The following is a 22,581-nucleotide window of genomic DNA, read 5'->3' as shown; positions in this document are numbered from 1 at the left end:
CTGTATCCTAGCCTGTTACCTGTTTGTCTCTATGTCCTTACCTTCCCTTTTACTGCAGTATCTGAACCTGCACCTAACTCCAACTCGTTGTCTCTGTACTTCTGTTTGTGAGTTTTGTGTCCACTCGCTACGTCATAGTAAGTACCTTGTGTGTATCTGGTTCTGCTTGTCCCTTTTCCCTTCCTCCGTATCTTCCTGTATTTTCCAGTTTGTTCCATGTGAACAGAGCCCTGTCCTCTCTGCCTTGTCCACCGCACCTGCGGTTTCGCTCATCTCTGTCTTGCCCACCGCTCCGGCGGTTTCTCTCTGCTCTGACTTTCCCACCGCTCCGGCGGTTTCCCTCTGCTCTGCCTTACCCACCGCTCCAGCGTTTTCTCTCTGCTCTGACTTGCCCACCGCTCCGGCGCTTCCCTCTGATCTGCCTTACCCACCGCTCCGGCGACTTCTCTCTGCTCTGCCTTGCCCATCGCTCCGGCGGCTTCTCTCTGCTCGGCCTTGCTCACCACACCAGCGGTTTCTCTCTGCTCTGACTTGCCCACCGCTCCAGCGGCTTCTCTCTGCTCTGCCTTGCCCACCGCTCCGGCGGCTTCTCTCTGCTCGGCCTTGCTCACCGCACCAGCGGTTTTTCTCTGCTCTGACTTGCCCACCGCTCCGGCGGCTTCTCTCTGCTCTGCCTTGCCCACCGCTCCGGCGGTTTCTCTCTGCTCTGCCTTGTCCACCGCACCTGCGGTTTCTCTCTGCTCTGCCTTGTCTACCGCTCCGGCGGTTCCACTCTGCTCTGCCTTGCCCACCGCACCTGCAGTTTTTGCTCCGCTCTGCTTGCTCACCGCACCAGCAGTTCCTCTCTGCTCTGCCCTGTCCTCCGCTCCGGCGGTTTCGCTTTACTCTGCTTGTCTACCGCATCTGCGACTCTGTACCTGTCTCCCAGTCTGTATTGGACCCTATCCAGCCTGCGCTCCAACCTGCTAGTACCTCCCGGTTTGCACTCCAGCCGTGCTTGCCAGTATCTCCCTGTCTGCATACCAGCCGTGCTTGCCAGTGCCCACCTGTCTGCATACCAGCCGTGCTTGCCAGTGCCTTCCTATCTGCATACCAGCTGTACTTGCCAGTACCCACCTGTCTGCATACCAGCCGTGCTTGCCATTACCCACCTGCCTGTATGCCAGTCTAACCTGCCTGTTCCTGCATTCGCTTGTGTGGGTCAACAACTCTGACCGGGGTCTGACCTGGAGTTGCACCTGGTCCCTCTGCTCGGTTCCTCCTTGGTCCATGGAGTCGACTAGCCGCCGTGTGACCTTGGTCGGATTGGGTTGATACTTAGTTACATCCCTCCAGGCACTCCTCTGTTCATGGTACAGTGGGATCACTAATCACGCTTACGCCAGTCAGTCCGGGCGCGAGCGTAACACTACCTCCCTTTAGTTTGGGTGTATATAAACCTGGTGTGTCTAGGTGGGAGTCGCCGGTTATACTCATTTCTACTTGGAACTTGGCTGAAGCAGCATCACGTCCTCTCTGGAGTCTTGAGGCCATGTTCCCTGTTGGAGTTTCTTCTAAAGCTGAGTTGTTGTTCCCCTCTGTTGTCTTCCCCTTTTGTCTTTAGAGTGCTAGCGGAGGTTAACTAGTGCTCCTTCCACCCCCAGCTATAGCCTTACGCCAGGGATAGTAGGGCGAGTCACGTGATCGGCGACAGCTGCGGAGGCTGTACAGGGATGTTAGGGGGAGACAGGGTGACGCTAGTCCAGATTAGGAGGTCACCTCTTCCCCCTTTCCCTAGTATCTGGAATCCCTTTCCCTTTCCCCTCTGTGTTGCACTCACACCTGGCTTGACAAGTTGGCACTGTTGGACTCACGGGTCTGTGTGATGGATGGCTCCTTCTGAATCCAGGCTAGCTCCAGCTGGTACTGTCGCTGCTGCTCAGCAGCCTGTCTGGCAGCTTGGCGCTCCTCTTGGTCAGCTTGGGCCTGGCGCTCCTCTCGGTCAGCTTGGGCCTGGAACTCCTCTCTGTCAGCTTGGGCCTGGCGCTCAGCTTGCTCCTGGAACTTCAGGATCAACTGCAGTCGTCCGTCACGATCATCTGCGGCAAGCTGCTCCAGGGCCATCTGCAGGTGGGGGTCCACAGTACCCTGGCTGTGGATATGGCTGGCATTCACAGGTGAGACCCCTGCAGCAGCACCATCCGGGCCTTGGCTGGCCGCCCCATCATCAGGGCTCTGCTGTTGGATGGACTCTGCAGCACCTTGCAACAGTTGAGCAATCATTTGGGCCTTGGTTTTGCCCGTGGGGTCAATCTGTCTCAGCTCACAAAGAGCAGTGATAGTGTCCCCTGACTGCTGGTGACACCAGGGCTCTTCACGTGTAACCATCATTGCCAAATAAAAGATAGGACAGAAAATCAAGAGAAGGGAGGGGATGCAACTGCTATATGTACAGTAATGTCCCTGATAAAAAAAAATATTAAAACACTGACTCTTGATTTCTTAAAACTGCACAGAATTTTCACAAGAACCGTGCACGTTTTCAGTGACAGGAATGATTGCTCAATCCAGCCACTGATGTTCTGTAATATCCCACCGCTGCCACCAATTTGTCAGGGATTCCAGGCAGCGATGACATCTGGGAGATCACACAATATCTCACCGTCCGTTACGCTTTCAGTATTTCGTCCAGAATCGTGAGCACGCGATCCAGACTACTCGCTACATGGATATCGGCAAGCGACCAGTGAGAGTATGGTGTCACACCTCTGGGTTCCAAAGCCTGGAATCCGTGTTTACACCCTCCGTACTGTCACTGTCAGCTTCACGATAGACCAATTATTATTATTCTCTGCCACCACCAGCTGAATTTGACATATAATACAGGCCTGGCCAGACGCCTGCTTTTTGGTAGCGTCTATGGCTTCAGGGAAGGAAACGATTACAGAACAAAAGAATCAGGACTATTAAATTTTATATTTAATCCAAAAGACAGGCAGTGTTTAAGAAAAATATATACAAGTATGTTACAAAGGAGACATTAAAAATACGTAAGCAGTTACATAAAATAAACAGGATAAAAGAAGAAAAATGTACACTATACGATCGTGGAGACGATTCAATATAGGTGGAGGAGGGGCTCCCCAGTTTGATTATGCTGTTATCGAACAGGACCTGTTCCTTATAATCCTTATGCCCCCCTGACAATGAATGCTCCTCTAATGTCCATGGGTTCTCTTATACCTAAGGGGAGATCTGGCCACACGCCCCCTGTGATGACATCCAGCAGACCTGTGGATGTTCAGGTTCGGTCGAACTGTAATCCAAAGTTCAGTTCGGGCACCAGAATTTGACCCGAACTTGACCTCAAACCCAAGCCTCATTGCAGCCAAGGGGGACCCGAACTTTGTAAATTGGCTGTAAAATGGTCGTAGTAAGGGCTATGTGGCTAAAAAACTACTTAAAATAACAGAATAACAAAAAAAATAATAATAATAATCTTGAACCAGGAGCTGGAGGTCCAAGTGGAGGAGGAGGTGGACGTGGTATTGTAGGTGGAAAAGGCAGAGGAGAAGGTAGTAAACACTGTTTTTGTTTTTTATTTGTTTGCTTTAAATTTGGGGAGGCACCAAAACATTGGGAATGGCAAATAGAACAAACAAACTGCGGTGGAGTATAAAAATGGGTGGGTGTGACTGATCTACTTCTCCAGTCAGCCAAAGGTACAGACAAGTTATGTGGGATCCACGCCTGATTCATTTTAGTGAATGCGAGCTTGCCCACATTGGCTATAGACAGGCAGATGAGCCTGTCTGTGATCACACCCCCTACCGTGCTAAACACATTCCGACAGTACACTTGCCACAGGGCAGACCAGCACCTCCATGGCGTAAAGTGCAAGTTCTGGCCATGTGTCTAATTTGGAGACCCAGAAGTTAAATGGAGAAGACCCAACACTCAGTACGTGGAGACGTGTGGACACATACTTGTGACTGTAGCATCGGCGTCTCTGCCCCGTACTAGGCAGAGACGCCGTCCTTCTCACCTCCCCGCTCCTGGCGCGGCGTCCTCCAGCGCTTCTCTCCCCGCTGCTTCTGGCACGCGCTCCTTCCCCGGCAGTGTGCTTAGGGCGCGCGCGCGCTCCCCCTCTCTTAAAGGGACCGCGCGCGCCGTCCTAAGGAGTCCCCGGCCAATTGCCGGAGGACCTCCCATATATAAGGCACCTCCTCCAAAATGGAGGTGCCCGAGCAATGTTGTAGCATAGTTCATCACTCTGCTTCAGCCCTCAGGTCCCGTTACCAGTTACCTGCCAGTTACCTGCCTGTTACCTGCCAGTTTCCTGTCTGATACCTGCCTGACTCGTGTCTATCTGCTGTTATTCCTGCGCTCCGACAGTCTGCCTACCAGCCCTGCCAGTCTGTCTATGGATCCGTCTGCCCGCTCACCTGGGAGCGCTCACCTGCTACCTGCCTGCTAGCCTACCTGGAGGCTCTGCCGTCACGTGCTGTGACCACCCGCCTGTCCAGAGACTCTTGCCCGCTCACCTGGGAGCACTCACCTGCTACCTGCCTGCTAGCCTACCTGGAGGCTCTGCCGTCACGTACCGTGACCACCTGCCTGTCCAGAGACTCTTGCCCGCTCACCTGGGAGCGCTCACCTGCTACCTGCCTGCTAGCCTACCTGGAGGCTCTGCCGTCACGTGCCGTGACCACCTGCCTGTCCAGAGACTCTTGCCTGCTCATCTGGGAGCGCCTCTCTGCTACCTGCCTGCTAGCCTACCTGGAGGCTCTGCCGTCACTTGCCGTGGCCACCCGCCTGTCAAGAGACTGTCCCCGTCACTTGCCGTGACCTCCTGCCTTTCTACCCAGAGACTGTCCCCGTCACCTGCCGTGTCCTCCTGCCCTTCTACCCAGAGACTGTCCCCGTCACTAGCCGTGACTACCTGCCCGCCTTCCCTGGGAGCCACCCGCTTCCTTACAAGGACTGCCCCCTTGTATAGTTGCTCAGAGGTTCCACCTCCCAGACCCGTTACAGTTTGCTCGGGCCATGGAACCCGGTGGGCCCCAGATCTCCGATCTGCACCAGGAAGTCTTACATCAGAAGACTCAGCAGGAGGTGGTACTGTCCTATCTACGGTCTGTTAACTCTCGTCTAGGCGCATTGTGTGACTCGTCTTTGTCTACCTCTGGTCCAGCCGTGCCCATTCCTGTGGTACCGCAATCCAGTCCCTTCATGGTACCCGACTATGGACCTCGGCTTCTGGCACCTCCACGCTTTGCCGGCGAACCTACTTTAGCTCGGGGTTTCATAAACCAGTGCACCCTGCACTTTGAGCTATTGGCATACCAGTTCATCTCCGACCTGGCCAAGGTGGCCTTCATCATGTCCCATCTCACTGGGGAGGCACTGGCATGGCTAAATCCCCTGTGGGAGAGAGGGGATCCCCTGGTGTCCGACCTGCCGTCTTTCCTCACTGCTTTCCGGAAAGTCTTCGATGAACCTGGACGGAAAACCTCTTCTGCCTCCTCTCTGCTACGTCTCCGCCAAGGGAGTCTCACCGTGGGCCAATATGCCATACGGTTCCGCACCCTCGCTTCTGAGCTTGCCTGGGAAAATGAGGCTCTGGTGTCAGTCTTCTGGGAGGGTCTTTCCGGTCGGATTAAGGACGAGTTAGCTGGTCGGGACATTCCTACCACTCTGGATGACCTGGTGTCACTAGCTACCCGGATTGGCATCCGGTTCCAAGAACGTGCCAAAGAGACTGCCTGGGAGAAAGACTTTTCTTGCTCTGCTCCTACTTCCCTGAGACCTGCCTCTCAACCAGTCACTCCGCGGGCGCACTCGCCTGAACCTATGCAGATCGACCAGACCAAGATGGTCAGATCTCGCCAAGAATCTCGCCGAGCCGAGGGAAGCTGTTTCTATTGTGGCAGTATGGAGCACTTCATCCGTTCCTGCCCGGAAAAGCCGGGAAACGCCAGTGTCTAGGACCGCTCGGAGAGGTCGTCCTAGACAAAAGTAAGCCCTCTCCGTCTCTGACTTTACCGGTCTCTATTGCTTGGGGAGAAAACCGTCACTTTGAACTCGCCCACCTGGATTCTGGAGCTGCTGGAAACCTCATCTCCCAGTCTCTGGTAGAGAGATACTGTATTCCCACCAAGTCCCTGGCTGAACCATTGTCAGTCGCCTCCGTGGATGGAAGACTTCTCTCGGAGACCATTCTGATCGTCACTGAACCCATAACCCTGCAGATGGGAATGCTGCACTCTGAGGAAATCTCATTCCATGTGCTGTCCGGACTTTCTCACTCCCTGTTGCTAGGTCTACCTTGGCTCCAGACACACGAACCCGTATTGAACTGGCGATCCGGTGAAGTTCTCCGATGGGGTCCAGACTGCCATAGGACCTGCCTGCTTCCGGTCCGCCCAGCTCGCCCTCCGCCTACTCCAGCTAATTTACCAGGTCTCCCGGCTCCTTACTGGCCCTATGCGGACGTCTTCGGTAAGAAGGAAGCAGAGACGTTGCCACCCCATAGGCCATATGACTGCCCGATCGACCTGGTACCTGGCACCACTCCTCCCCGTGGGCGTATCTACCCGTTGTCTGCAGCCGAGACCCGGGCCATGTCTGAGTACATTGAAGAGAATCTGGCTAGGGGATTTATCCGAAAATCTACCTCCCCGGCTGGAGCCGGATTCTTCTTTGTCAAAAAGAAAGACGGCTCGCTACGTCCCTGTATTGACTACAGAGGACTCAATCTCATCACAGTAAAAAACAAATACCCCCTGCCGCTCATCTCCGAATTGTTTGACCGTCTCAAGGGCGCCAGGATCTTCTCCAATCTGGATCTACGAGGAGCATATAACCTGGTCCGTATCCGTCAAGGAGACGAGTGGAAGACGGCATTCAATACCCGGGACGGTCACTATGAGTACCTTGTGATGCCCTTCGGTCTCTGTAATGCTCCCGCTGTCTTCCAAGAACTAGTCAACGACATCTTCTGTGACCTCCTGTACTCCTGCGTAGTGGTATACCTGGACGATATCTTGGTCTTCTCTCCGGATCTCCCTACACACCGAAGTGATGTTCGTCAGGTCCTGCTTAGGCTTTGGCAAAACCACCTCTATGCCAAATACGAGAAGTGCCTCTTCGACCAGACCTCCCTACCTTTCTTGGGCTATGTCATCTCCCAGACAGGTCTGCAAATGGATCCCGAGAAGCTATCTTCCATTCTAAAATGGCCTCGTCCTGAAGGTTTGAAGGCGATACAGCGATTCCTGGGCTTCGCTAATTACTATCGTCTTTTCATCCCACACTTCTCGTCTCGGACTGCTCCCATATCTGCGCTTACCCGTAAGGGGGCAAATCCCAGGACATGGTCGCCTGAAGCCGAGGAGGCCTTCCTTTCCTTAAAGAAAGCCTTCGCCTCTGCTCCCGTCCTGCACCGTCCGGACTGTAATAAACAATTCTACCTGGAGGTCGATGCCTCCTCCTCCGGAGCCGGAGCGGTACTCACCCAAAAATCTTCTACCGGGAGAATGGTAACCTGCGGCTTCTTCTCCAAAATCTTCTCCTCGTCTGAGCGCAACTACTCCATAGGAGACCGTGAATTGCTAGCCATCAAATTGGCACTTGGGGAGTGGCGCTATCTGCTTGAAGGGGCTCTCTACCCGGTAATTCTCTACACGGATCACAAAAACCTGGCATATCTCCAAAATGCCCAGAGACTCAATCCTCGCCAGGCCCGGTGGTCGTTGTTTTTTGCCCGCTTCGACTTCATTCTTCATTTCCGTCCGGCGGACAAGAACGTCAAAGCTGATGCCTTGTCCCGGTCCTTCCTGTCCTCCGATCAAGAGGAGGAGCCTGCGCACATCATCGACTCCTCCAAGGTGATGAATGTGGCCCCCTTGGATCTGACTCGTCTCCCACCCGGTAAGACGTTTGTAGCTGTACCAGATCGGGAGAGGGTTCTTCGCTGGGGACATTCTTCTAAACTAGCTGGCCATGCTGGCCAAAAGAAGACCTTCCAACTCATTACCCGGCATTACTGGTGCCTACCCTGCGTAAGGACGTGGTAGACTTCGTCGCGGCCTGCTCATCCTGTGCCCGTAACAAAGTTCCCAGACATCTACCAGCCGGCCATCTCCTGCCCCTTCCCGTACCTGCTGCTCCTTGGCAGCACATTGCTATGGACTTTATCACCGATCTTCCTATTTCTGCTGGTTGTACAGTCATTTGGGTTGTCGCTGACCGCTTTTCTAAGATGGCCCACTTCATTCCCCTGCCTGGTCTCCCATCTGCACCCGAGCTGGCTAAAGACTTTATCCGCCACATCTTCGGTCTCCATGGCCTGCCCCTCCACATCGTGTCAGATCGTGGGGTTCAGTTCACCTCACGCTTCTGGATAGCCACATGTAAGCTGCTAGACATCACCCTGGACTTCTCCTCCGCTTACCACCCACAGTCCAATGGTCAAATGGAGCGGATCAATCAGATCCTGACCAGTTACCTCCGGCACTTCGTTAATGCACACCATTCGGACTGGGTGGATCTCCTACCATGGGCCGAGTTCTCTTACAATAACCATGAGAGCGAATCCTCTTCCAAATCCCCGTTCTTTATAGTCGGTGGCCAACATCCCCGGATTCCACTTCCTGTCTCCGTTTCTGTGGACAATCCTGCTGCGGAGTCTCTTGTCAGCGAATTTTCTACTATTTGGGAGAGTACCAGGTCCGCTCTTCTTCTGTCCTCTGAGCGGATGAAGAGATATGCTGATAAGAGACGTCTGGATCCGCCTCAATTCCGTCCGGGAGACAAGGTTTGGCTCTCGTCCAAACATGTGCGGCTCAAAGTACCCTCCTTCAAGTTGGGCCCTCGATTCATCGGTCCCTTCGAAGTCCTCAGGCAAATTAACCCTGTGGCCTACAAATTAAAACTCCCGGCCACCCTACGGATTCCCAACTCCTTCCACGTATCTCTCCTCAAACCCGTTGTCTTTAACTCTTTTTCCAATAATCCAGGTGCCCCTCCTGCTCCGGTTTCCGCTGATGACGTCTTTGAGGTAGAGAGTATTCTGGCCTCCAAGAGGGTAAGAGGAAAGACCTCTTTTCTGGTAGATTGGAAGGGGTTTGGTCCTGAGGAGAGAACTTGGGAACCCAGGGAGAACATCAACGCCCTGCTTCTCCTTGAAAAATTTCTTTCTGGCCAAAAAAAGAGGGGGCCTAAAGGGGGGGTACTGTAGCATCGGCGTCTCTGCCCCATACTAGGCAGAGACGCCGTCCTTCTCACCTCCCCGCTCCTGGCGCGGCGTCTTCCAGCGCTTCTCTCCCCGCTGCTTCCGGCACACGCTCCTTCCCCGGCAGTGTGCTTAGGGCGCGCGCGCTCCCCCTCTCTTAAAGGGACCGCGCGCGCCGTCCTAAGGAGTCCCCGGCCAATTGCCGGAGGACCTCCCATATATAAGGCACCTCCTCCAAAATGGAGGTGCCCGAGCAATGTTGTAGCATAGTTCATCACTCTGCTTCAGCCCTCAGGTCCCGTTACCAGTTACCTGCCAGTTACCTGCCTGTTACCTGCCAGTTTCCTGTCTGATACCTGCCTGACTCGTGTCTATCTGCTGTTATTCCTGCGCTCCGACAGTCTGCTTACCAGCCCTGCCAGTCTGTCTATGGATCCGTCTGCCCTCTCACCTGGGAGCGCTCACCTGCTACCTGCCTGCTAGCCTACCTGGAGGATCTGCCGTCACGTGCTGTGACCACCTGCCTGTCCAGAGACTCTTGCCCGCTCACCTGGGAGCGCTCACCTGCTACCTGCCTGCTAGCCTACCTGGAGGCTCTGCCGTCACGTGCCGTGACCACCTGCCTGTCCAGAGACTCTTGCCCGCTCACCTGGGAGCGCTCACCTGCTACCTGCCTGCTAGCCTACCTGCAGGCTCTGCCGTCACGTGCCGTGACCACCTGCCCATCCAGAGACTCTTGCCCGCTCACCTGGGAGCGCCTCTCTGCTACCTGCCTGCTAGCCTACCTGGAGGCTCTGCCGTCACTTGCCGTGACCACACGCCTGTCAAGAGACTGTCCCCATCACTTGCCGTGACCTCCTGCCCTTCTACCCAGAGACTGTCCCCATCACCTGCCGTGTCCTCCTGCCCTTCTACCCAGAGACTGTCCCCGTCACTAGCCGTGACTACCTGCCCGCCTTCCCTGGGAGCCACCCGCTTCCTTACAAGGACTGCCCCCTTGTATAGTTGCTCAGAGGTTCCACCTCCCAGACCTGTTACAGTGACGACACCTTGTTTATTCTTAATTGTGCCAAACACATTATTCAGTAGTCCTAGGGACATGAGCTCTTGTTCACATGAGACTTAACATTGACTCTTGTTGTAGGTTGAATTGATGTTTGTTGATTTGTTGAATGGTTGCTGACTACCTATTATATCAGTCATTACCGCTTATTGTTCTGCTATCCTTGGGGAACAAAGGCACTGTTTAATTTAACAATCAATGTTTGTTAATTTGGTGACTGCCTGCTGAATACCTATTGTATCAGTCCATGCAGCTTGTTGTTCTGCAAACATCAAAGGACAAAATATGCAGGTTCATGGATAATGTCATGAAGGACGACTGTGGGTATAAAATGGATCTCACTCCTTCTACAGTGAGAGTCTAGAGGACAGCAGCCAAGGCACCGTTGCTCCAACCAGAGAAATGCAGATTTGATCCACTGCCCATTACTGAACCCATGGAGATGTTTCTGGGACTGTACTGTATGTTATTGACTGCTTGTGATCCAAAGAAGTATCACCCTAGTTACCCTCATTGTGTTGTCTGAGTAGTAGTATGCTCACAGAGAAGGAGAACGGGTGTTTAGTGGGATGAGCCCTGGTCCATGCGGTCTTTGTAAAGACAGCCAGGCCATAGAATGAGAGCACCCACTGACCCTTATATCTCCACACTTGGTGGCAGCGTTGGGATACTACTCAGCTCGGCTGTTTTGGGCGAGCTTCAAGGGACTGATGTTCGTAAACACCATCCAAGGACAACCTCCACAACCAGGGAGGCAGATAGACAGACCCAGCAGACCATAGGTGAGGCATACACAGCAGGTTTTGGACTCCACCATGTGCAACGCCACAAGCTCGGCCTTGGGAAAAGGATTTAAAGGAATATACAGATGCAACAAGAAACAGCGACTACAGGAGCTGTGCCAGCTCTGACTGATCGAATACCGGACAACCAACACTCGGTTGGATTTGTATCCAGGAGCTGGTTCATTGGGATGCACAGAACATCATGGAGGATGATGAAAACTCTGCTGAGATGGACACAGAGAAATTTAACTGCTTGCCAAATTAAGGATCCAGTGGTAGTCTGGATTCAAATACCCAGTCCCAAGCTGCCTGAATCCAGGAATTGTTGATTATATTGGGACCCAGAGCCTCAATCAGGAGAAAGAGCTAGAGGAGTTGTTCCAATAGTATGGGCAGATCCGTACGATCGAGCTGAAGAATCGCGAAGGAAGCGCTGCCACATTGTTCGCCTTCATCAACTTCCAGGATCCAGGGGATGTGGAGGACGCCATGTGTGCATGTAATGGATATGAGTTCGGTTCTCATTAATTACATGTGGAGCTTCCCAGGTGAAGCCATGGATCAAGGAGAGGATATGGAGGACCCCGCAGGAGGAATGGACTCCTTTCCGGGCGAACTGAATACAGAGTCATCGTCTCAGGGCTTCCCTCATCAGGGAGTTGGTAGGATCTGAAAGATCATATAAGAGACGCTGGAGATGTCTGCTATGCTGATGCACCCAAGCATGGAATGGGGATTGTGGAGTTTATTTGCAAGGAAGACATGGAATATGCTTTGAGGAAACTGGATAATACAAAGTTTTGTTCTCATGAAGGTGAAACCTTACATTCATGTCTGTGCTGAAAGAAATGCTGGTGGACTGTCCCCGACAAGTGGAGAAGGATGATCGGAAGCCTATCACATCTGGCTAATTAAGAAGGCTGAGGAATGTGACACCACCGTGTTTATTCTTAATTATGCCAAACGTATTATTCAGTAGTCCCAAGGACATGAGCTATTGTTCATATGAGACTGTACATTGACTCTTGTTGTAGGTTTAATTGATGTTTGTTGATTTGTTGAATGGTTGTATCAGTCCTTGCAGCTGGTTATTCTGCAAACATTGAAGGACAAAATATGCAGGTTAATTGAACACTCAAACAATGAGAGATTACCTCCTTTCACCTTCCACCAAACCTGTGGATAATGCACTGAAGGACAGGTGTGGGTATAAAGGGGACCTCTCTTCTTCTACAGTGAGACTGTAGAGGACAGCAGCCAAGGTACCATGGCTCCAACCAGAGGAATACAGATTTGATACACTGCCCATAACTGAATCCATGTAGACATTTGGAGAATCCAGGTTGGGACAATCAGGTCACCTGGCCACATATCGCAATGGACTCTGTCAACTTCCTAAGCTTGCTGCTTTCTCCTCTCTGTGGGTGTTCACCAAAAGCGGGGTTCCACTGGTTGGGGTAGTTGGCCCTGAAAGCCCCAAAGTCATAGATGTTCTAGTTCCCAGTGAGTCAGTGGAAGGGTGAGACTGTCATTTGCACTATCTTATGTGCTATATATACTATATGTCATTGACTGTTGGTGATCCAATAAATTATCAATCCATTGTGTTACCCTTACCTTGTGTTGTCTGCGTAGCATTGTGTTCACATTGAAGAAGAACTGGCATTCAGTAGGATGAGCCTTGGTCCATGCAGTCTTTATAAAGAAAGTCAGGCCAGCGGATGAGAAAACCCACTGAACATCGTGTCTCTACAGTACTCTTCCACCATGTTATGAAAGGCTGCCTCATGCTAATACAGACCTTATCAGATGGTATTGCCGAATGTTGTGGCGTGCTGAGGAAGGTTTTCCACATTTCGCCAGGCTAACCCTCCTTTCTGAGGTGGTACCGGTGCCCCAACTGCGCTGGAGACTTCCAGCTCCTCTGCCTTGTTCTTCCATTGAGCCCCCACTGTCAAGTTAGAACAAACACAGTCAGTAATGTGTCTACCAGCGTGCACTTGTATTCCCGCATTTTCTGATCCTGCTCCAGTGGCGAAAGTAAGGATGGTATGTTGTTCTTATAGCGAAGATTGAACAGTGTGGCCACCCTGTAATTAGCACTGATAACAATCCGGGCAACTGAGTAGTCATTACCCAGGCACAGAAGAATGTATTGAATCATGTGTGCCAGGCCACAAAGGCAACATCAAGCTGTACTCGGTAGGAGGTGTATCGACTGGGTCCTCTGTATCCCCTCAGCCACACATGTCCCGCATGGAAGTCCACTCGTTGGTCGTGAAGTGGTGATGTTCCAAGAGTGACTCACCCGTGCATGCTGCAGATGAATCTCCACAATTGCCCACTGCTGCTCGCCCAGTCTCTCCAGCAAGTGCAAGGTGGAGTTCCACTTTGTGAGTACGTTGCACGTGACACGGTGAGAGGAAAGGCAGAAGTGACACTGCAGCGCAGACAGGTGAGCGGCAGTAGGGTGAGAACACTGAAACCTGCACATTCGGCCTGCACTTTCAACAGCAGCTCTGACATATCGGGGTAAATTTTAAGGAAACTGCACCACCAAATTCAGCATATATACCAGGCAAGGGATGTGCATCAAACCGGCTAGGCCCAGAGCTGCTACGAGATTTCGTCCATTATCGCATACCACCAGGCCAGGGTTGAGGTTCAGCAGCACCAACCACTCACCAGTCTATTGTTTGATCCCTGTCCACAGCTTCTGCGCGGTGTGGGATCTTTAACCCTAACAGATGAGTTTCAGAACAGCCTGGTGTCATTTTCCCCTGGCTGTGCTGAAGTTGGTGGTGCAGGTGTTACATTGACCGGATGAGAAGGCAGTGGAGTAAGCGGAGTAGGAGAAGGAGACAATATGGACAGAGAAACATCCAGCAATCCTTGGTGATGGTAGGACATGCGCCAGAACGCCTTCTGCCTCAGGCCCAGCTGCCACAACATTTACCCAACGGGCAGTTAGGGTGATGTAATATCCCTGGCCGTGCTTACTGGTCCACATATCAGTGGTTATATAGACGTTGCCTCTGATGGAGTTGTGCAGTGCAAACCTGATTTTATCTGCAACATTTGTGTACAAGGCAGGGATGGCCCGCCTGGAAAAGTAGTGATGGCTGGGAACCACAGATTGTGGTATAGCCACCATCATTAGTTTTTTTAAAACAGTCCATCTCCACCAGCTGGAATGACATTATTTTAAAAGGTCAGGAATTTTGAAATGCTGTCAATCAGGACCAGGGCTCATGGGTGAGAGGGTATGGGGTACTTTTACTTTCTCTCCAGTGTTTGGGGGATGGAATGCTTCCATGGGACGGTATGGAGATACTCGGTGACACTGCTGATCGTGGATGAGCTGTCACATCCTCTCTCTGCGGTGAGCCAGATGGCCCTCTTGATTGGGGGCAGAAGGAAAAGGCAGAGGCCGCAGCAGGGGGAGCCTCAGCTCTTCCCTGGTTTTTCAGGTGTGTACTCCACTGAAGCTTGTGCTTTGAATTCAGATGCCTCATCGTGCAGGTGGTATGCAGGTTCAGAACATTTATGCCTCGCTTCAGGCCCTGACTGCACAGCATGCAAACCACCCATCTCTTGTCATCAGCACATTGCCACGCCAGGGAGCTCCTTTGAACTGGCTTTGGTGTGCTCTCTTCGTCAGTATGGATGGCAGTAACAGATGACGTACTAGTTAGGTGCTGGTCGCTGTGCTTTTGCACTCTTCTCCCTCTTTAACTGTGCAGCTGAGGCAGCGTGGCCACCCCTTCTTCTTCTGAACTTTGCACATCGCACAGATTGCCTTTACTCCATGTATGATCGAGGACCTCATCATCCCCTCCATCATATTCCACCCATTCCTCACCCCTGCCTTTCTTGCTGGTCTGCACACTGCAGAAAAATGCAGCAGTTGGCACCTGTGCTTTCTCATCATCAGATTTGTGCTATGTTGTTCTGCTGACCATGTGCACTAACCCTTCCACGTACTCATCCTCCAGGTGAACAAATAGTTGGGCATCAATGCACTCAATCCCTTCTACTTGTAAGGCAGGGCCAGGTGGATGGTTAACGGAGCCCCAGCCAGAAGACTCATGACTTGGGGCTCAGACTGGTTGGCTGATTGACAAGGGCGTGAGGTGGAAGCCTGATGACCATGGTCCGCCTGTGCCAACTCTGCACTTTCAGCAGTGGATCGGGTGGAAGATAATGCGAAGGAACTGGAAGAACTCTCACCCATCCAATCTAAAATTGCCTCAAAATGTTCGAGACTCACCATTCGTCCAGCGGTACTTGGGCCTATGAAATTACGCAGAACATCCTATCACTTCCATGCAGCAGAGGAAGGTGTTTCATTTGGACATGTAGCAGGCACAGGACGATCAATTCCTCTCCCTGCAGCAGCAACACCACCACCAGCAGCAGCACCACGGCCACGTCCACGTTCCCTATTTGATGGTCTCCTCATTTTTTTTTACAAAAAAGTGCACAGTAGAGATGAAAAAGTGCCCAGCAGATTATTACACTCTAAGGGCACTCTGCACCAGGCTGTTAGGGCATGCTGCATCAGGTTCAGAATAAAATGACAGTGCAACCCGTGATCCAGCATTTATACAGGCCGGTTCATGTGTTGCACAGGCTAATCACAGCCATGCCAATGCTTGGCATGATTGTGATGGCTCAGTAAGTGCCCACAGCCTAAAAGTTTGTTGATAGGCTGCCCTGCAGCCTTTCAACAAACTTTATTCGGCACTGAACCCGAACAGTAAAACGGACTTTCAGGGAAAAGTCTGTGTCCAAAGTTCAGCACCGGACCCTAGATGTACTGTATGAAACCCAAACTTTACAGTTCGGGTTCGCTCATCCCCAATAACTACATTTCTGCTGGCACACATGCAGACAAAATCTTATTCTAGATAAGTTCCTTAGTTTAAATTACCCAATCTTTATTGTGCTTGTAGCTGGGATGACTTTGTCCAGAAAAACTCCTTTTAATTGAACGAATTGAAAGATCATCAAGTGTTAGCATATAGCAATTTTATAATCCTACAATCAAAATTAGTACAAAATTTAAAGAAAAACGATTATCAAATTTATGCTGCCCAAACCAGGTATGTTTTACTCTGAAACTTTACAGCATTTTATACTACCCAGATGTATGAAAAACAAAACAATATACTACATGAATCTCTGTTTGGGAAGACAAAAAAGAGGAAAGCTCTGTAATGTACAAGTATTTCAAAGCATAAACCTAAACTATAGCCTTTCTTCTTTACAGGGATATCAACCTTTTCCTGCCTTATCACCAGGATTAAACGCAGACTATGAGGCACCAAATGTGAGTATCGGAATTGTTTTGCTAGTGTAATGATTCAACAAATGTGACAACATTGTGTGTCTTAAAATTTTGTTCTCTATTTTTGAGGACAGAAGTATGCATGTATAGTATATGCTTATTACATTTAATAACTGTGAGTGGTATTATTTTATGTGTTAAAGAGAATCTGTCACCAGATTTTTCTTGCCATATCTAAAAGAAGCATAAAGGAGGGACATATACCTTGGTTCTAATGCTGGGTCACTTATTCCACTTCTAGCTGTAGTTTTGATAAAACACTGTTTTATCTTCTTCAGTTCTGCTAGCCATTGATGGGCTTCTACCATGTAGTCCTCTGTATTCATAAGCACTAGCTATACCAGCTACACTATAAGTAGAAAGCTTACAGTCAATTGTATGGTGTGGGTTTAGACTGAATTCACCATTGAGAGGACTAGCAGTGCTGCAACAGATAAAACAGTAATTTTATCAGAACAATAGCAAGAAGCCAAATAAGTGACACTTTACAGAAATTATCATATCTATCTTTAATTTATGCTGCCCTTCGATTGGCAGGTATAAACCTGGTCACAGATTCCCTTTAGTCAGCTTTTTTCTAAATGTTTAAGCCATAAACCTGTAATATAAATTATTATGTTGCAAAATCTTCTCTTTAACCCTTGTAAGATGGCCGCAGCACAGGTCCTCGAGGGGAGATATACATTATCGAGGCTGGTAGCCTCATTGATGTAATCCCAGAAAAGCAGGTTCCAGCACATATAGTGCTGAGAGAGTTAATAGGGCGTGTCAAGGGCCGGGTTTACGAGCAGTCAGAGAGATAGTTCTGTTTTACCTGTTGTACCCAGAAAAGGCTGTTTTGTTAAGCTGGATGGTTTATGGACATTTAACCCCTTTCTGACATGTTGCCTAATAATACGTTCCTGTGCCCTAGTACTTATTAGTGTTGAGCCACCACCGTAGTGTTCGAGTTCGGTTCGGTTCGTCAAACACCCGTGACCAATGGCAGGCAAACAAAAACACATAGAAACACATAGAAAACACCTTCAAAGGTGTCCAAAAGCTGACAAACTGCTCAGAAGACACAACTAACACATGGAAAAGTGACAAGTACATATAGTCATGCGAAAAGAAAAGAGGTGGAGGAGTAAAAGGAGGGGGAGACACAGATATAGGCATGTCATGCCCTTCTAAAATCCAAAAAGTGAGAAGCCGACACGTTCAGTCCGCTCCTGCCCGTGCCTCCTCCGCGTCGCCGGCTTTGTGCCAGAGCCGCGGTGAACCCTGACGGCCAGCCCCCCTCTCCCAATACTGGTGCCTGTCCGCTGGTGGGTCGAGCGAGCCCCCCTGTGGTGGAGGCAGCTCTAAGCTTTTTAATTTAAATTGTCTCTCTAATTTGAATGAATACACTTTAAATCCATTTACAAGGATCTATTGGAGGGCAAGTCTCATGCCAGCAGCCGCGTAATTCCAGCTCCAGTAGCGTCCACTAAAGCTGCTGCAGTTAAAAAGCTTTTATAAGGATCGAGCTCGGCTGTCCACCGCAAGGCATCCTACTGCCAGTCCCAGCCCCTATGCCTTGGGGTGCCTCCTGATGCTCTTCACTGAGTATCCCGTGGTCCCGAAGCATTTCCTTTGAAAAAATTAAGTGTCCAAACTACAGGTGGTGTAGCTTGCTTAACAGCCGGGATAATCCGCTGACTAGCAGACACTGCTACTAGGCACAAAGTATTTCCTAGGCTAGATGCAGTTAAAAATTTGTAATTAGATACTCTCGTTGGATGCTGAGAAAGCATTCCATAGAGTCTCCTGGCACGCCATATATGATTCTCTTAAAAAGCTTGGGGTAGGGGTCTAGGGGACCCTTTTATAGCCATAATCACGGCCCTGTATCGCAATACGTCACCTAGGCTGAAGATAAATGGAACTGTAGCACCCTGAGGGCTCGGTTGCTACAGAGGTATTGCACCTCACCCAGAGGTGTGATATCTCACTCTCAGGTAAGGATGTAGTGTGGATCAGGACCCGACACCTGCATGCATTACACCACATTGCCGTGGGGCAGGGCGACCAATATGCCCCTGAGATGGGCACGACAGTCCCTGTCCCTGGCTGGAGTGGGTGGGAGGGAACACTGAGGAAGGGGAACCCTGTAGTGCAGGAGCAGGGAGGAAGCAGTTCCTGGGTGCATTGAGAAGGGAGTATAAAAGGTGGGCACCATCTTAGTTCAGTGCAGAGAAGTCTGAGCAGAAGTGGCAGGGAGCAGGGGCTCTGCATGAGCTCTGCTCCGGAGGCGGGCCTAGTAACAGAGGCCCAGGCCTGGAAGAGGGAGAAGGAAGGAAGAGGAGCGGAGAAGGCTCCAGGAACGAGGAACGAAGGGATCCCAGGGGTGCGGACGGGCGAGTCGCCACCGCACGCCCGAATCCACCTGCGTGGAGGGGTCAGGCCAAAGGGGGAGACCGGTCCCCGAAACTAGTGGAGGCAGGAAACGACCCTCAGCTAGAAACAGGAGGCTGTGACATTTTATGTGGCGCAGTCCCTCGCTACACCCGCTAGGAAGGCACCACATAGGGTCAGGGAAACTGGCGCCAAGTTTACCAAGAGGAGGCCCGAGGCAGCCGGACAGAAGGGTTGGTAAGAAAGGCCAGACAAAGGACACACAAAGGGGGTCCTATGAAGCGCTCCAAAGTTATCTGGGAGTTGTCTGAGCCCCTCACCTGGTGAGCACAGTACGACGTGGGCAGCCGTTACCTGCAGACGTGGTCTGGATAATAAGAACTGTGAGTAAAGGCCCTGGACTGCATCACTGACTCCGTGTCGTTACTGCTGCTGCCCTGCACCATCACCCCCATCCTCCGCATACACTGCCCTGAGGCTATACTCCTCCCGTGGGGAGTATAAACAGAACTAAAACGGAAAATAAACAGTCCATATAACACAGCCTCAACCTTTTAAACGTCAGATGTTCACTCAGCCTCTAGCAGACACTGAGCCACACAAGCAAGGTCTTTTCACCTTGCACACACCTCTCTAATGACACAGCTGGACTTCCTTATATCAGCCATGAGAGTAGCCAAGTCCACCTATCTCTCTGACTATGTGTCAGACTTCTTGTCTCCTGTGGCCTTGCAAAGGATGGGCTAAAAAAGTGGTGAAGTGATTCCGCAAAATTGATGTTACCAGCAGATACTGTGGTTCTGTTACGGTTTGAGTGCTGAACACTTGACGGTCCCACGGTTGGCAAGTTGGAACTGTGAGATTCACTACGTGCACCACTGGTATTTTGTGGAAAAGCACATGTAAGATTCTGCAACAGTCTCTGCTGATACTCCTGCATGCGTGCATCCCTTTCTATGGCAGGAATAATTTCTGCAAATTTACTTTTGTACCGGGGATCTAACAGTGTAGCAACCCAGTAGTCAGGATTATTTCTAATTCTCACAATTCGAGGGTCATGTTGCAGGTAGTGCAGCAAGAAGGCACTCATGTGTGTTGCGCATCCAGGAGCACCAAGTCCCTGTTGTGTTGGTGGCGAGGTAACAATCATGCTTCCTTCCTCTGTCCTCTCCCCCCAACCTCGCACAACAGAAATGTGATCAAGGTCTCCCTCATCTGATGAGTCTTCCATCAGTTCGTCCTCCACTTCTTCCTGGGCTCCTGCACCTTCTTCACTAGTTTGGCTGCTACCATGCGCCCTGGTAAAACCATCTCCCCCACCCTCACATGCCTGCCGCCTTGGTGCTGCCGACCGTCTGGACCTTGCAGATGTTAGCCCTTCCGCATACAACTCCTCCTCCTCTACTTCCTCCACCTCCTCTTGTGCCACCACCTGACTCCGAATTCTGTTTAACATGTGCTCCAGCATGTAAATCACCGGAATAGTCATGCTGATAATGGCATCGTCAGCACTAAACATCTTCGTCGCCATTTCAAAACTGTGCAGAAGGGTGCATAGGTCCCTGATCTGAGACCACTCCTCCAGCGTGATTTGCCCCACCTCTGGATCTCGTTGGCCCAGGCTATACGTCAGAACGTATTGCACCAGGGCTTGTCGGTGCTGCCACAGTCGCTGCAACATGTGCAGAGTTGAATTCCACTGGGTAGGCACATCGCATTTTAGCCGGTGAAGTGGCAGGCCCAACGACTTCTGTAGAGAGGTAAGTCGCTGAGCTGCGGGATGCGAACGGCGGAAGTGAGCACACAGCGACCGTGCCCTCTGCAGAAGGCCATCTAGTCTGGGATAGTGGGCTAAAAATTGCTGGACAACCAGGTTCAACACGTGAGCCATACAAGGCACGTGTGTGACATTGCCCCGGCGAAGGGCCACACCCAGGTTTGCAGCATTGTCGCACACGGCCTTCCCTGGTTTCAGGTCCAGTGGAGACAACCATTCATGAAATTGGTTCTCCAGAGCTGACCACAACTCCTCAGCTGTGTGACTCACATTTCCCAGACATTTCAATGTAAAAACCGCCTGATGACGTTGAGCCCTACTGCCAGCATAGTAAGGAGGTGTGCAGGATCCCTTCTGCGCAGTTAGAAAGCTTGTGGCATGACCAGACAGGCTTTGGGTGCAGGTGGAAGACCGAGAGGAGGTTGAGGAGGCAGAAGCAGTGGAGGAACTTTGACATAAAGAGGATTGACGCACAACTCGTGGGGACGGCAAGACTAGGACAGCAGCCCCTTGTCCTGCTGTCACCATAGTTACCCAGTGCCCAGTCAGCGACATGTAACGCCCCTGTCCATGCCTACTCGTCCAAGTGTCTGTGGTGAAATGCACCCTGTCACACACAGAGTTTCTCAAAGAAGCGGTGATGTTGTGTGCGACATGCTGGTGGAGCGCAGGCACACCTTTCTTTGAGAAGTAGTGCCGACTGGGCATCTGGTACTGGGGCACTGCGACGGACATAAGGTCTCGAAAATCCTCTGTGTCCACCAGGCGGAAAGGCAGCATTTCTGTAGCCAAGAGCTTGCAGATGGTGAAATTCAACCTCTTAGCTTTCTCATGGCTAGGAGGAAATGGTCTTTTACTTGTCCACATCTGAGGGACCGAGGGCTGGCTATTGTGCTTAGACGGGGTTGATAAGGGTGTCCCCGGCAAACTGCCGGTCTGTGAGGAAGATGCAGGCGGACATGTTAGGTTGCCTTGATCCAAAGGTGGTGCTATCGATGTCGGACAGCGCTCAACACCAGCTGGTGTTACCACCTCCAAAGAAAATGATGACCTGCCAATCACGCTGGCTGTTGCGGGTAAAGAGGTGGCAGGTCTGCGCCCCAAAACAGGTGTGACTGCTGTCCCCCCAGTCACAGAGGATGAAGAGGCCGCGGATGCACAAGATATGGCAGACGGTGGTTGGCCCGGCCGGCTAGGCCGCATTGTAGCACACTGAGCTTCCCACTGCAACTTATGCTTCATGTCCATGTGCCGGTTCATGCATGAAGTACTCTAACTATGTATTTTTTGGCCTCTACTTAGCTTTTGCTGACAAATGTTACAGATAACACGAGTTGGGTCATCTTTATCGATCTGAAAAAATGCCCAGGCTATGCAAGGTTTAGCACCCATGCGACCTGAAGAGCCACCACGACTTGTGGTGAGAGGCAGAGTTGTGTTTGAGGATGCAGTTGTTGACGTGCTTCCAGTACTACGTCTCTGTCCAGGAAGGCGCAACCTGACCTCGTCGTCACTAGCATCTTCCTCCACCTCCTCTGCTGACCTCATCTCTTGGCTGACTGTGGGTTGACAGTAAGTGGGATCTCCAACCTCATCATCATCACCCTGTGCGTTATCACACCCGTCGTCCTCAGAGCCAACCTGTTCCTGCCCTGACAAAAAACTAAAGTTGTCGCTCCAATCAGGTATTTGAGTCTTATCATCGTCTTCCTCATTGTCTCCACCAACAGGAGTTACAGTTTGGGAATGAGGGTCTACATTATGGTCAGAACCTTCTGCGTCTGGTCCTGGATCCGACTCATAAAGATTCTGGGCATCAGTGCAGATCATTTCCTCGTCTGGATTCACAGAAGCGCTGGAGTCGACCTCTGATTCCCAGGCTATAGTATGAGTAAACAGCTCTGCAGACTCAACCATCTGTTCTACCTCATACTCAGACGGGCAGCTGGAGATTTGGGAGCTGTGAGGAAGCAAGTGCGATTGGGGTGAGACCTTTGAGGACTGGAGTATTTGTGA

At 51.2% G+C, this 22,581-nt stretch overlaps 1 protein-coding gene across 2 annotated transcripts in view; it reads left to right on the top strand.

The window, feature by feature from the left end:
• COL15A1 (collagen type XV alpha 1 chain) overlaps positions 1 to 22,581 on the top strand; it is a 904,466-nt gene that overhangs the window by 805,134 nt on the left and 76,751 nt on the right. For both annotated transcript variants that reach the window (XM_073678442.1, XM_073678441.1), the window contains exon 38: positions 16,335 to 16,394. In XM_073678442.1, coding sequence (XP_073534543.1) covers positions 16,335 to 16,394 — 60 coding nt within the window. The remainder of the gene's footprint in view (positions 1 to 16,334; positions 16,395 to 22,581) is intronic.

This window comes from Phyllobates terribilis, unplaced genomic scaffold, assembly GCF_046119375.1.
Source record: "Phyllobates terribilis strain yellow unplaced genomic scaffold, ASM4611937v1 Scaffold_4__5_contigs__length_816908805, whole genome shotgun sequence".
Lineage (NCBI taxonomy): Eukaryota > Metazoa > Chordata > Amphibia > Anura > Dendrobatidae > Phyllobates > Phyllobates terribilis.
The sequence above is the reverse complement of the archived record's forward strand: the minus strand, read 5'-3'. Positions and strand labels throughout refer to the sequence as shown.